Here is a 16398-nt window from a genome sequence, read left to right on the forward strand (position 1 = left end):
TTAATAGTGAAATGAGAAACACCCCAACACAATGTGACTGGGACATGAATCCTGAAATAAGACAGGGGCTGAACACACAATTAAGAACCTCAAAGTAGTAAGTGAAGCTACAGTAGATACAAAATGAGGAATTGCAAGCTAATAGTAGAATAGAAACCAAAAAACAAAACCCAAATACTACAAGAACAATAACAACAAAAGAAAAATAGTCCATCACTGGAAACATGAACCAAAACACAGGATTGCACAGTAACGACTTTTCACTAGGAAAATCTAGAACATACACAAAAAACCCTCCAAGAAATCACAGACTCCGTTACATCACAAGAAAACAAGCATAATAAAGAAATCAAAACATGGATCTAAAACTTCAAACAGTTGGATAATAAAACTGAATGTTAAAGTGGACATGAAACACTACATATTTAAAGGCTAATTTACACTATTGAGCCCTGCTGTCAAAAACCGATAGATTTAAGTCTGTCTGTGAAGCTGCATTTAAGAAAAAAGAGCTTAAAGTTAAAGTTTTTAAAACATGTTTAACACCATCTTGTGCCAGTACAGAACGTGACATCACCTTGTTGGTTGGTTTACATTGGTAAATAGGTTTATATTAGCTAACTAGTGACAGAATTGATAACTCAGTGGAAAACAAAGGGGCTAAATAATGTCAGTTTTTGAGAGTAGGGTTCCTTCATACATATAGTGTTTTATGTTCCCTTTAAGTATATTTACTTCTAATCAAATACAGTCAGACCATGGCATGGCATATTATCAGACCCCAACACAACCTAAAGTTGTTTTTTTATATACATTTTATTGCAGAGCCAAGTGAACAAGGGAAAAGTCAACTTTAATGAAAGGTGTTTGTTAATTTCAGATAAGTCTATCTGTCAACCAAAGGTGCACACAGAGTTTCTTTTTTGCTCTTTCATGATTTTGTAGCCGGTGGTGAAACGTTTAGACTTTATCATATTTGCAGAAAGAAAATATTTTCTATAAGCCAGTCTCAGGCTTGCATCACATTAGTGTGAGAGCTTGAGAATGCAAGACATTAAAAGCAATTAAAAAATCATTAGTATGCTAATTTAGACATGAAGTAGCCATGTTCAAATGCTCTCACATGACCATAAATGAGTGTGTCTGAAAGGTGCTACACATTATTTACCCTTGACACTGGGGAATGCTGGCAGTTCACGATACCTACACACTTGATAATCTCACTTATATTAGAAAATTATAATGAGCTTATAAAATACAAAATAACATACTAAGCATATTGTATTACACCTGAACTCTAGGCAGTTTGCTAGATGGTTTAATCCAAAGAGCTGTCTCGATATATTTTTGGCACATAAGCCCAATGGGAACTAGACCCCTAACCCTGCAGTGTTAGCACCAAATTAAACTCATTGAGCTACTGCACAGAAGCACTATATATCACTTAAGTGGAACATTTTTACTTTTAAGAATGTAGCCTTTGGTACTCACTGTCCCAGATATTTGACAGCAATGTGAATCACAGTGTGAATGTTGAGTTCAATTCTTTAACTGGGGATGACGTTTTAACCTGGCTATCGATCACTTAAAAATAAACTTGTGAGGCGAGGTAAAGCTTGCAATGTCAGGTCTAAGGCTAGGATTTGTGTATGCCAGAATGTACGGTATCCACCAAACTAACTATGAGTAAACACAACACGGAGATCCACATCTTCTTTCTCATACATTTCATACATACAAGGGGCAAAAATAAATAAATAAATAAATAATAATAATAATAATAATAATAATAATAAAGATCTTGTGATCTCTTTTAAATTAGTGATGTGGCAACAGACACTATTATATAACATTTCAAACACTTTAATCTATATAACATAGCTGATTTCAGAATTTTTATATATATATATATATATATATATATATATATATATATATATATATATATATATAAAGGTATTATAAGGTGTCATCCCTAATCCATACATATTGCTGGAAGAAAACATGGATCATAACACGCAAAATGCAGTAGATACACACAGATAAAGGAACATGTCATGGGTGTTAGGGTTAGGTTACAGAAAGAAGATAAAAACAGACTCCTTAAATATCAATGATCTTTACCTCACAGATCAAAATGATGCATCCTTAACGTTTCATCATAATACTTATTTTCTAGCTAATCAGACCAAAACTGTGAAGCCAGATTTCAACTTCAGCCACAGACAAAATAATCCCTGAAGACCCCATCTAATGTTGGACTGAAAATGTTAATGTAGAGCCAGCAGCAATTTTAGATTTATTAAATAACATAAGAGCGATCCAAGTAATACCCACTAATGGGAGACATTCTCTCTAAAAAAAAGCAGCATCCCACTGCACAGATTCTAGTGTGCAGCAGAGGTTTTGTTTTTATAATAAAGAATCAGCTGTTTATTAGAAATGGGTAGCTGTCAGTATTGGCTGCAAAAATATAGACATAAACAAGTAACCCCAAAACAACATAATTTTGACTTTTGACCCAGACCAAAGTTCACATAATACCATTGGGCTGAATTTGGCGCTGTGTTTCATTGTGGAATATACAGTACATAGTATATTTACTACCAGTGCAAACTGATCACAGATTGTTCAGTGACGAACACTATCAATAAATACTTTTTAAATTACTTTTCTCAGGATACATTTTCATCAAGACCATGCAAAGTTTTTGGATTAAAACAAACTGACTTGGTCACCTTTAAAGTACTTCCTCTAACTATCACATCAAATTCAGCCTTAGAAAATCAGAGTGAAAGTAAAAAACATAATTTAAAAAAGCTATACACTATATATCAAAATACGGCCCTTCAATAACAGTGGGAAAAAATTTACCACTCCTTCATAGAAAGAGAATGGATAAGAAAAGCAGAGTGTATGAAACTAACAAAAAACAAGTACGAGATGGATTTCCCGCAGAGGCTAGGCTGCCCTGATGTAGAAAACACAAACAGGCAAGGGAAATCACAAAAATGCACAATCAGAAATATATATTGCAAGTGTAAGAGGATATATTCAGTTATTGTGAAGATCTAAGAGGGGGGAGACACTGTATAGCCCTTTCTGTAACTTTATTTAACTTTTTGTTTTTCCCAAGAAGTCCCACTCACTATATCTTGAGAAAGTGAATTCTATGGTATATACCATCACTACAGAAAAAGCAACCAAGAGTAATTATAAGCTGTGGGAGGAGTACAGAGTGGCACAGAGACACGGGAAAAGTAAGAAAGGGAGGAACACATGGCGAGAGATATGAAAGAGATGATGAGCAAAGGAAGAAAGTTTGTGTGAGCTTACTACACTGTGTGACTCAGACAGTGGTGTGGTGGGCCCATGATTCACCCTGTGGCTTCAACTTTAATCTGACTGAAAGGTCAAAGTTTCCTTTAAACTGCCTGTTTCTGCTTCACTCTGTCTCTCTGTGTAGACCACAGTTCAGTTATTGACTGGTAAAAGTGTGTGCATGCAACCAGTATTAAAAAAGTACTATACCTGTATGCTTTCCCTGACTACACCAGCAGGGCTCCTGCCAATTTCTATTTCTTCAGCCCAAACCTCATCACCCTGAACCATAGAGCAAACATTGTGATAGAAGAATTTCAACAGGGATCAACTGACCACCTAGCCTACTACTTATGTGTGAAAATATGTGTGTGTGTGGGGGGGGGGGGGTATCATTGTGAAAAATACAGATTCAGAAGTTCATCTATTCATCTCTTGACACGCACAACTATTGGCAACTATTAGTGATAACTGCCAAAGTTGTTAAAGGACTCATGCGGATTTAGAAACTCATGGTTTCACACTCCATTGACTTACACAGTAACTGCTGAGTCTGCCACAGGATTTGTCATTTTCTCTGGAAAGTATTCTGAAGAGGTTGTTTAATGTTGATCACTTGGATTTAGTTGTAACATTCTGCTTAAATTTAAAATGAACACAACATATAGATACCACGCAGGTAAAAGTAGTAGTACAGTAATGCACCATGTTGGATGGACGCAGAGAAGCTTTGTTAGGTTAAATCAAGACTGGCAGACATTAATTTATATTTAAGCCAGCGATGTTAATTCGATTCCCTGAATTCCACCTTTATACTAGCTTTCTACTGTCTAGGAGTAGGAAACCATCCATAATAGTTCATGTAGTATTGAAAAATTGAAATATTTAAATCCATAAAGAGGAATGACTTACAGAGCAGTACCACAGCTCAGCTGATCACAGCCTGTACACAAACTCTACTGGAGCTCACAATATAAATGGTTGGTTTTCTCTGTTTGTGTTCAACGTGACAGATGTTCAAGCTGAGTATGTTATGTAAAATTACAATTTAAGTTGAAATAAAGTTTGTATTCTTTTGTACTATAGGTATTTATGAGATGAGTTGAGGGTAGCTGGGCAAAGAGATAGATATCTGGTAGAAATGTATTTTTGCCACTTCTGAAGTACAGTAACTTCCACTTACCTCAGTAGCATGCGATATATTAAAATAGAATTAATGGAGATGGTGAGTGATTGGACATCAATAAGGGATTAACAGTAGCAAGAGAAACAACAAAGAGAAGCAATATTCCCCTGCCAATGGATCAGTATCATGATCCTCATCCCTGCTGTAACCACATTGCCATCCACATAAACATCATCAGCATAATTACGGACATCACTATATGATCATCATGATTAACTCAACACTTGCCGTTTTCCACTTACCTTGGCGTATCCTAAAGAGAGAAATAGGTCCACGTATCCTTTGATCTGATCTAAACAAAAATACTTTTCACAGATTCTATCTACATATCACCAGTTGGGTTTCTGAACCAAGTCCATCCCATCAGTAGAGGCTACGCAAAGTTAAACCCCGCCTGCTCACTGCCCCACTGTCTCGGTGGTTAGGGTGCCAGATCAATGGTGTGCAGTTTGATTTGAGTGACCCAGTTGTGGTGGAGGTCTGAGAAGGAAAGGAGGTTGTTTGCGTTAATGGCTTATTGGTGGATGGTGTGTTGCTGTGTGGAGAGTATTAGGATAACTAAGTGGCAGTTAATTAATGTAAAGATTGCAAAGATTAATGTGCCCCCCTTGTGGAAGTGGGAACGAGAAGACTGGCAGCAGAAAGGAATAGCCCATGCTTCACATGTATTTGACAAAGGAAAAAACTATATAAGGGATCAATTAACACAACTGCAAAGAGATTATGATAGAAAAAAGCCTTTTATTTTAACTAGAATATTGTATATGTGCGGTCACTCCATAAGTTTCCATTTGCCATTTACTTTCTGGCCACTTTATTATTGTTCATCTCACTCTCACACTATACCTGCAAGTGCGTACATGTTCCTGCATGCATCAGTGCACGTTTATTTATGTAAATTAAAAAAATGTGCATGTGCTGCCTATAAATAAGCAACAAGCAAGGGGTTGTGTTTGCATGTGCGAGCACTTCTTGCATGCCTCCATGAAACTAACGTTAAATCTACATTTGGGTAAATGACCTACAACCAGAGACTGCTGTGTTTGGTTTAGCCTCACAGCTGAGTGGAGAAAGACACCAGCAGATTTACTGCATATGTACACATCCACCCATGCACGCATGCAGATGTGTGCTTGCACACACACACACGTACATACACATACATTGTTCCATCATTCACTGGTGCAGTTTATGGAGGAAGGCAGTAAGTGTGCAGGAAGCAGGAGGAAGAAAAAACAAGGAGGGTAAGAACATGAAAGATGGGGGAATAAGAGGAGAAAGAGGAAGATGTGACAAATAAAAGGTAAGAGTGAATATGAAGAGCAGTGTTTGGTCACTCCATTTTAAAAACATCTTAAAGCTGTTTCAAAACAGCTGAGACACGGAGGATAAGATCAGTTTTATGACTGAGAGATGGAGAGGGGGACAGCTAAATCTCTTGTTTGCACCCTGTACAGGTAACAACCTGTTCTACCCTCTAGTCCAGTGGTCCCCAACCCCCGGGCCTCGGACCGGTACGCGAGTTGTTTGGTACCGGGCCGCGAGAGTTGACGCTCAGGTCTGAAATATATGGTTTTCAGGGTTTTTATCGATTTTCAGCGTTATTTTGTTATTGTTTTTATCGTTAACTCTGTTTTCCTGGGTCTTTTCACGTGTGTTATGAATAAATCTTTTTTTTTCGGTACCGGTACTAGTTTTATTTTGTTGTATTTATCCGTGACACCTTAAAGGCTGGTCCGTGAAAATATTGTCGGGCATAAACCAGTCCGTGGCGCAAAAAAGGTTGGGGACCGCTTCTCTAATCCAATAACCGGTCTCTTGGAGCCATCCAAATTGAAAAGCACAAGTGCATCTAATGCACATGGCTCTCTACTCTCATTTCCCTTCACAAATTCCATTCCTCCTTTTTAATGCCTTCATTTGTCTTTTGGCTTCTCTTTCCATCTGTCTCATTCTTTTCCATCTTTTTGTTATTCTTCGTCCTTCCTTTCTTCCCCATTATTTCAGCGGAAATTTGGCCACCATAATAATAGAATCTATTTGACTGCAATCACTCACCACTACCTCAGCTTTCCACTGTTCATTTTTACCAAGAAAGGTCAAGTACTCTTTAGGTAACTATGATCTGACCTGCAAACCCAATAGGCAGGATCCAGGTCAGTGTTCTCACACTGTGTGCACTCTTTCTTTCTCAGACACTGCAAAGGCAGTGGTAAACAAGATAAGAAGTGTCACTGTGTTTCCTTTTTCCACAGTTTCGTTCTTCCTGCTGGGACTACAAATCTAAAACCCTTCTGGTTCTTATGCATAATTTCTTTAGAAAAAACCCCAGACATTAAAACCCCAGAATAAGAGACATTTGCAATGTCTCTTATTCATTTTTTGACATGACCTATTTGAACCTGTCTCTTGTGTTTACCACCAGCTGCAATCTTGTAAGCGGTTTAGAGCTACAAAATCCAAATTTTGGCAACATGAAGTATTGCTGATTCTGGCAAAGTAAGCAGCAGTCATAGTGATAACTAAAATTCATTTAAGATTATGTGTTTGATTTCTTTTTCTTTTAATAGCTATGATCATAGCAATCCCTCTGCACTATATTGGCACTATAGTTAATTATCTATTATAAAAACATTTTTAGTGGGTGCCAGTTCATTTAGTTACTCAAGAGACACTTTTACATTAGATAGAAAAACGTATCTGCCTGAAATATCAGCCCAGTCTTGTATCCGAAGTGCATAAGGGGTCACTGAATACATTGGTATATATAAAACTAATGTGAATCATACACTGTGCCAAGCTGCAGTAACTTTTAGTATCTGTTCTAAGAAGAATATGATCTACTTCCAAGTTCTGATGGAAAATGGCTCAGCTTCATACGAACCAACCACACTGTGTCATTTAATTTGCTAGCCATGCATGCATTTATATACATAAAATATACTTTGGGGGGGGGGGCGTTCTTCCTCTTTCCAACTGACCTCCATGCAGGACCTTTAAGGATTTTTCATATCACGTAAACAGTAAACCTAGATGGTTGCTGTTCCTTGTTTCATCCCTGCTTGTCCCTCTTCCTTCCTTCCTCTTTCTAACCCCCTTTCTCTCTCTCCCATCCATCTTCACCTCGACTTTCATATATCTCTCTTCCTTTTTTCCCCCCAGTAGCCTGGGCTAATTGTTACATCGTTCTAGCACTAAAGTTGCCCTGTGTAGGAAGCTTGGCTGATTGCCGCTGGGTCTAACGCAGCATGGGGGAAGGGGAATTGAACAAGCATTGGCCGTCAGAGCTGGTTAGCTTCACAGAGCTCCTGTCACAACTACACTCACAATGCAACCTGTTTACTACCCAAGCCCCCTGCAATTACCAGCTCCCCAGCAGGGGCCAAGCTAGTGCCTGGGGAGAACTAACACTATCAGCTGAAAGGGGGACTGAACAAGGAGGGAGGAGGGAGAGCCCCATTAAGAGGCTGAGCCAGGGTTGTGGGTAAGCGACAAATTCTACAGGGACAAGCATGGTGCGAATATGTATGTGTGTGTGTCTGTAGATGTGTGTATTTGTGTGAGTGCACAGGTGAAATAATTTGGGAATTTGCACTGAAGGAGGTAGACATAATGCCCTGCAAACCAAGAAGGAAAAAAAAAAGAGCTGAACTAAGCAAAAGAAAGGCAGGTAATGGATGCGTTACATTATAGGGTCTTCTCTTAAGATCAGCGTCTTTCTATTAGTCTATAAACCCACCATCAAAATGATTAAATCAATGAAGAAAGACACTATTTATGCAGTAAGAAGCCATAACAAATGGATAAGGATTTTAAGATGCCAGGAAAGAATAAAAGTGGATAACAGTATTGATGTGTTGAGTATGTAGTTGCATTTCAATCAACCTGTCACCATGACCTGACCCTTGACTCACTGGGACAGTGGGGCAGTGAAACAGGCAGCAGCACGGGACCCCTACAACACAATGCTGCATCTAAACAGTCAAAGTTGGGCAATGGGGGGGGGGGTTAGAAAACAAAATTTATAAATATCTCTGAAATCATCAATAATATTTTTTTCTGAGTATTAGTAAGTAAATGATATCAACATTTTTTGTGAGGTAATGTTGCAGTGCTGTTAACCTTAACATTTAAGGAGGCACAACAAAGTGTTTCCAGAAGCTGATACTAACTTTGGCTGCATGAGATAATATTTCAAAAGCTTTTTTTTTTTCATAAAAATAGATGATGGAACATGGACCGAAGTCACATTTAAGTGGCCTTGGATCATGTTATCGTGCTCTTATCTCAACAAACATGTTAAGTGAATTTTATCAATTACTGTGGATGCACAAATAGCATGCAGTCCTGGCATTACATGGCCTTTCACAGTTGTTTTCTTTCTCCAGTTCCAGCATACATTTATTTTTATTTGACTGCAACAGATCTTAAAAATGTTGTACAGTGTTTCAGGTTAAACCACTTCAACATTGGAGTGTCACTCTCAAAAATGTCTGTTTACCTGCTTAAGCCTTGAAGCAGAACTGAAGTAGACTTTGAGGCAGAATTTTGCACCTTTGCCTAGTACCTTTTTTCAAGATACAGTCTAATAAGTCCCATTGTAAAACTGAAGTCTGCAAGGACAGGTCAAAGAAGGTCTAAAAAGGAGAGGTCATCTCTGAATGATAAGCTGGTTGGCATTTGTGGCTGGCATTGGCAAGTTAGAGGATATTTAAAAAATATCAAGAAACTTTAAGGGCATCTTAGACTAAGCAGCCAATAATGTGATTTTGTAGATGTTACTTTTCCTCTCTTACCCTGTTTGAGTTCATGACATTTGTTAGTTGAGAAACATTGTGTTAGGGAGCCCGTACTGCCTGGACTAACTGTTATTAAACTCTTGATATGTGCCACAGACTTCACATTTCCCCAAGAGTATCTGACAAAAAACGCCTTTTCCCCTTCCTACCTTATTTACCTTTATTGGTGGAGTAAACTGTCCACTGTTGTCCCAATGTGTCCTCTATAACCCAAGCCTATGGCTAATATCTCAATGAAATAATGTGTTGCGCATTCTTATCTATAGTATCCCAATGCTACAGGTCTGTTTGATCTATCACCCCTCCCCCTAATCCGACTTCATCCACCCACCTATAATTCATCAGATACTCTTGGAAGCCATTCCCACCTGAAATCTCATCATCCATCCAATCAGTCTTTCATCTTTCCTCTTGCAATCTTTCCATCTCTCTCCATCTTGATCTTTTCTAACGGTGGGAATAGCTGTAGTGAAAGTCAGCTGTGGTCTTGAAGTGGAAGGAGCATTTTTTTTTTCTTTTTCTCCCTGCCCACTTACACTGCACATCTACACGGATGGACTTGATGGCAGCCACCCCCACCCCGTTGTCAGCCTTGCAGTAGTAGCGACCTCCCTGCACCCTCTGGATGCCCTCAATGCGTAGTGTCTCATTGTAGATGGATGTTTCCTGGAACTTGTCTGACGCACTGCCTGCTGTCTTCGTCCACCGTACCTGAAGAGAGTGGGGGAAGGGTGGAGATGTTAAGAAGACGAAAGTGCTGTCGAAGGCAGTGAGTTATGTTAAAGGACAGAATCAGTCAAGTGTAACAGAAAGATGTTGAGAAGGCAACAGAGCAAAGTTCTTCAAAAATGCACTTCTTTAAAAACATGAAAAACTAAAATATAAACAAAAAAGCAGAAAAAGTCTCTGCTTTCTTATAAAGCAGAGACTTTTTCTTATAAAAACACCAATAAAATAATATCACGCAGTGGTGACACTAACAAACACTGGCAAAGCACAACAAGATAGTGTTCTTATCTGTTGATAGACAATTTGTAATGTTCACTAAATGCTAGCAACCCACTGAAGTAGTAGTGCATTGCAAGTTTTAAGTGTGTACGACCCTCAGAAGGAAAAAAGACTGCATCACTGAAAATGAAGTTAATGTAAATATCTGTCTGGTAGGTCAAATACTCATTTATCAGCATGATTTGTTTTAAAACAGTGATCTGAAAGTCCTTTCTAATTTTCTGCGGCAATTAAGTTATTCAAGGTTGGGGTTTTTGTTGTGTGCGCGTGTGTGTGTGTGTGTGGGGGGGGGGGGGGGGCATGCTGAAAGAGTAGTTGGATGAATATCCTACCTAATTAATCATTTAAAACAGTCTTTATTTAGAAGTGGAAGTGACCTGCAGAAATGCCAAGTCTGTATAAAGACAACTCCTTAATTTACTGTGCAGGTCATTTAATTGCATATATAGCAAATTAACATTATACATAGTTTTCTTTCACTGAGATAAAATCTGCCTTCTCCATAGAGAGGAAGTTAACAGCACTAAGCTGTGTACTCATGGTGTCTGTGATACTCAGACCATTAAGAGTTTTGACAAATTCTATATGGCTTTTCCACGCTTCAGTTATCCTATCAAGCCATGGGAGCACCGCACGGCCGACAGCTACATGACACTTTCACTTGAATAATCAAACCCACAAACATTCGTGCACACACACAGATGCATAAAAGCCTGAAAACTCATCAGCACTGGAATGGCTTGCTCTTGCATATGTATCTGCATAACTATGTGTATACAGTCCATTAATCCCTATTAACCCTACTGTCTGTTATCAACCTCAGCAAGACTATCAACTATGTCCTGTTAAGGAGGTCAGAGAGGATAATAGGCAAAAGTCACTGATATAGAGTGACTGTCTGTATGTGTCCATGCAAACGTTTGTATGTGGAAGTGTGCATTACCGTTTTCATGCACTCTGGTCTGCTTGTGTTCCTGGATCTGTACATCATATCTGGTTACCAATTCACTCCCACATATATGTGTGTGTCTGTCTGTGTGTTGATTAGAAAACAGGTTATATGGATTAGCAGATTATCAGTGCCTGTGTAAATGCTCTCTGTCTGTTTATTCAGCTCTGTTTGTGGGAGGGATTTGGAGGAGACAGGCTGCCATTGATCAACCGGCCAAGGTGAGCAATGAAGCGAACCCTGTCTGTCCACGGTTTAGTGGCTCTAGTTTGGATGAGGGCACGTGTTTGTGTGTGGGTGTCTTTTGTGGACCTTTTTGAGACACACAAAGGGAGAGAGTGAAAGTGAGCATGAAGTGTGCATTTGCGTATCATTTTATACGCAAGGATTAAAAGATGAGTCAAAATCTTACAAATTGTGAACACTTTGTTTGCTGAAGTTTTGTAGAAGTAGCATTTTAGAGTTATTCATAGGTTTTAAGTTCAGGACCATTAGGCTCAAGTTTACTAGAATCTTAATGACAAGATTATGTACTAAGAATTTAAACTTAGGGAGAAACATACTACATCTCAGTTAAAGGCAGTTGTATGCTTGATGATGGGAAATTGTGCATGTAAAAATGAGGCTGAACATGAAATCTTGATAATGTATTGCACTCAAAATATTGAATAAAGTCTGTGGGGATGGATGCAACATTTGAGTTTTCCATAATATCCCTGCAAAGAATAATGTAAAATAAGGAGATCGCAGGGTAAAGAGAGACAAAATATGTAAGGAAGGAGTTTTACTTGGATAGAAATAGTAGGTATGTGTGAGAGAAAAATAAGGTCTGCATGTGTAAGTGAGATATCGGGGTTTTTTTTTTTTCCAGCCTGCGAGAGTGAGTAAGAAAAAGAATAAGAGGGAATGATATATGCTGTATTGCTGGCAGCTGTATGATGGGAAGAGAAAAAGTGCATCACACTGGGAGTTGCTCCACCAGGGCGGCAGATGAAGCAAAATAGAAGGAGGTGATACTGTGAATAAGGGAGATATTGTGCGCAATGCAGATGACAAACCAGGCGGCAGAAAAGCCTTTATCTGCCTGCGACACCAGCAGCTTAAAACTATCACCTGCACTCTCTTTCTCTGACCTCCTTCACCCTCCCTCTACACCCCTCTCTTTTCTTTTTCCTTCAATAGCCAGTGCCTTTTTTCCCCTACTACAGTCCTGACAGATTGGTCTGGATATCTCTCTTAGTCCCTCATCTTATCCCTGTCTGGTCACTTTGCTCGATACCTTTCTTTTATTTCTTTACAAAGTACAGGAAAGCCAAACACTCACTTGTCATCAGATTTTGTGTCTACATACACCTCCATTTACACACATGAAAGACACATATTTCCCCAGACTTACTCCCCCATGCACATGCTGGGAGATGAAGACACATTTGTTGAGTCAGAGACTTATAATATTAGCTCTTACATTCGGTTAGAAGTGTAATGTGAAGGGAAGTTTTGGTGTCCCATTGGATTGAGCCTGACATGAAAAGCGGCAGTTTTGTTCACTTTTTCTGTATTCAGGTGGTGATCTGTGTGCTGTCTAGGGCACAGATGTTTCAACAGGAGCATAGAAACAGCGCCAAGGAAAGAAGAACAACCTTTTCAGAATATTTCAGGTGAAGGTTTAGGGGCCACTTGGTGTTTGTAAGGAAGGTGGGCGGGTTGGCCATTAGGCCTTCTTTGAATGTGGTCATAGAATGCACTAAAATACTGGTCAGACGTAAATAAGCTAGTAAATTTTCCATTAGTGGCCAAGTGCAATGTGTTATTTGTCTACAGTATTTTCATCTTAGAGCATTTATTTCCAAACAGTGCATTACACTTTCCACACCATTAAAACCATTAAGACAGATAACTTATCCATTTAATCATATGATATGTCTAACATAATTTTGAGTTAATATTGTTTAGTGAAACACTCTTTTAACTTTGCCTTAAAGGTGAACTCTTGGTACCTTCAGCAGCAGTCGTCTCCAGCCATGTGCATAATGCAGCAACAATGTTTTCGATAAGTTGTTTTGGAAAGTATCATGGACGCTTCGTATTTATTTGATTCAAATAAACAAACCTGGTTGTCAGTGTCAAACATATTGCGACCCAACTAGCAAGTTAACATTTTCTGAGCAGCTCAAAGCTTCACCAGCCACAGTAAATATGCTGTGATCCATACTACAGTTGGAAATTTGAACAATGCCAGGTCCAAGTGGATTAGAAACACACACCTTGCTAAAACTACTGAAATCCAATACAAGGGCCCTGATAAAAAGCAGTTTTTGAAGCTTATAATCCTCAGTATACTTAATATAGAGCATTTAATGTTCAACATCCTTCCAAAATGTCCAGACAGTTGAATAAATGGCTCTTTCTCACAGTGACAACAAAACTAAACATTATAAGCTTTGAGTAAAGGAGGAATTTATTATAGAGCTGTTGTATTGGATTTTAATGGATTTACTGTACCTATACTGGCAAAAGATACAGCCTGAAATCAGAAATTCTGGAAAAGGAAAAGAGAGAACGACAGCAGGCACTAATTATGCATGATGAATATGGATCTGAAACATTGATGGCATGCTTAGGAAGAAATGAGACAGATACAGGGAGAAGAGAAGAGAACTGTCAAATTTCTCTATTTGTTTTCGACTGTGTGTCTCTATGTGTGTGGTTGCCTTATTACCTCCTTTCTTTCTCAGCCCGTCTCTGTTTAATTCTGTCCCTCTATGATTCTGGCATTTTCCCTTCACATTTTTACTTTACATGTCGACACGACACAAACATGTTCCTCCCTCTCTGCATCGTACCATAAGGTTCTCACTTCACTCCTCAAACTGACACATCAGAGAGAATCAGCAGGATCTAGCAGATATGGTCCAGTGCCTGTAAGACACCATTGCACTGTTGTTCAAACTGGAAACTGACAGAACAACACAACAATACATCAGAGGCCTTAATACTGACATTTAGCTAGAAAAACGATTGTTGAGATGTTTCTACCATATTCCTATCTATGCTAACCTGCAACTTTCAGCTCACAGGCCACAAATAATGAAAATAAAACGCAAGCAAACAAAATTTCTTCACCAGATGGTGAATAAATTGGATGTTGTTCACAAATTGGACAGGTCACTCCTGTGGACATCTGCTGTGCTCCACACCTAAAGTCAATTACGTTTGCAGTTACTAATATAGTGTAATTTAACTACATTGCCTTCTTTGATTCAAATAAGTCAAATTGCACACTTAATAGAGAGATTTACCTTTAAAACAAGGACATGCACAACCGCTCAGTAAAGCAAAGTGAAAATTAAATCCTTCCATGTTTGACATCACTGTAAGCAAAGCTTAGCTTGCAAGGCTTTCCCACCTCTATACAACTGCTTCCCGTGGCGCTACAGAAGTTGAATCCTTTATATTCCCTCTCAGTAACTCACAGAGAGCCTGCTAGGCTTGCCTTCCACAATTTTCCTAACTCTCTTCTTGACGTAGCACCAGCGGAGTTGACGATACAGTGCTTTATCCGTCCAACTGGCTCACTACCGTGAATGGGCTTAAGATGGTAATCCTGTTATCGGGGAATACTACTTGGCACGGATGCAGACCCACACTCACACACAGGCACTAAGGCATACATGAATGCACGCACAAGCACAGAATATGCAACATCTGAGGGGAAGTGTGGGAAAGAAAGAGTGAAAATAAATAGAATATCAGTAAAATTATGATGAAAAAAGGCATAGTCCAGGTTGACAGCAGCAGCTTGAACTGATAAACACTGAAGTAATTATCTCAGCTCTGGTTTATGAACAATGGCTTTATTGAATAACTAAAAGTGACAAGGTGTGGATGACATGCAGCATAAGTCAAAACATCTACTGCATAGAAATATCTCTTTTAATTATCTGTCACAGCAGAGCAGAAGTGGATGGAGAGTTATTTGCAGGAGAATTGGAATACGTGGGTTTCTAAAAGAGTTAGCAGCAACGGCAAGTAATAAATATAAGTTAAAGAACAGAGTTTGCCTATGTGCATCCCAATCTGGTCTACTGCTTATTATTCCATTAACTCCTTTACTATGTGATGATGAGCTTAAGGCCTTTTTCTTTCCTTTTACCCCTGAATAGAATAAACATATTTGTTTAGAGTGGTTCCCAGTTTTCTCCGTGTATCACTCCATTAAAAAACACAAAAAAAATGACTCTGTTTGTATGGAACATCAGCCATGCCTCTGTGCACAGATCACAGAGAAAAAGTTCAATAAAACTGACTCATTGATATTGAACACATCATCCTTCTCTCTAACCTTGTCATACAATATGGATGCCTTTATCACTCTTTTTGCCTCTGTAATATGAAACTAAGGCTGTGATAACATTACAGGAATCAGAAGAATCATCAGCATTTACAAAAAAGTCATAATCTTGAAAATAATAAAAATAAATGCATGTGTTAACAAAGTCATTTACATTTGTCTGCATAGCATACAGATGTTAAAACACTTAACATCAACACTTTCTTAGTTTCAAAACTTGTGATTTATGAATATTCGGTTAATGTGCCTTCTTGAGAGCAAGTAAAAAGAAATGCACCATTTACATTTCTGGAAGCGTCTCAATAGTTTGCGCAACATTTGCTTGACCATCAGATGGTTTAAGTCAGAAGAAAGCAAACAGGGGCAGACCGCATCAGCAGATATACAGAGCTCTCTCCAAAGTGTCAACAGCCGTCAGCTGCAGTGTCAGCTGCTACCTAACACACTCTGCTCATGTTGGATGTGTTAGCTGTAATGAGTAATGGCTAATTATTACAAGCACGGCATAGGATGGAGAAATTTGAGCATAGCCATCTTTTTTTTTTTTTGAGTATGTCCTGATCAGATGATGTCAGGCTGCTGAGAAATGAGAAACTGAAGAAGGCTTACACACAAGGGAAGAAAAAGAATCTTATGGATTACTTTGCCCTACGATATCAACTAAAGCACAGATCAACCAATAAAGTCAGAACATCCACGGTTTTGACCTGTGCTTAGACTGAAAAAGCTCTGCGGCTCTAGCTTTCAACAAAGCTATCTCAAATTTTTCCCCACAAAGAGCTCA

At 38.7% G+C, this 16398-nt stretch overlaps 1 protein-coding gene across 2 annotated transcripts in view; it reads right to left on the reverse strand.

Moving 5' to 3' along the window:
- Positions 1-16398, reverse strand: part of mdga1 (MAM domain containing glycosylphosphatidylinositol anchor 1) — a 208754-nt gene that overhangs the window by 122969 nt on the left and 69387 nt on the right. For both annotated transcript variants that reach the window (XM_085451770.1, XM_085451760.1), the window contains exon 4: positions 9843-10017. In XM_085451770.1, the coding sequence (XP_085307896.1) occupies positions 9843-10017 (175 nt within the window). The remainder of the gene's footprint in view (positions 1-9842; positions 10018-16398) is intronic.

Source organism: Copadichromis virginalis, linkage group LG1, assembly GCF_057382275.1.
Source record: "Copadichromis virginalis isolate Kocher_CV1m ecotype Utaka linkage group LG1, C_Virginalis_male_GT1.1, whole genome shotgun sequence".
NCBI lineage: Eukaryota > Metazoa > Chordata > Actinopteri > Cichliformes > Cichlidae > Copadichromis > Copadichromis virginalis.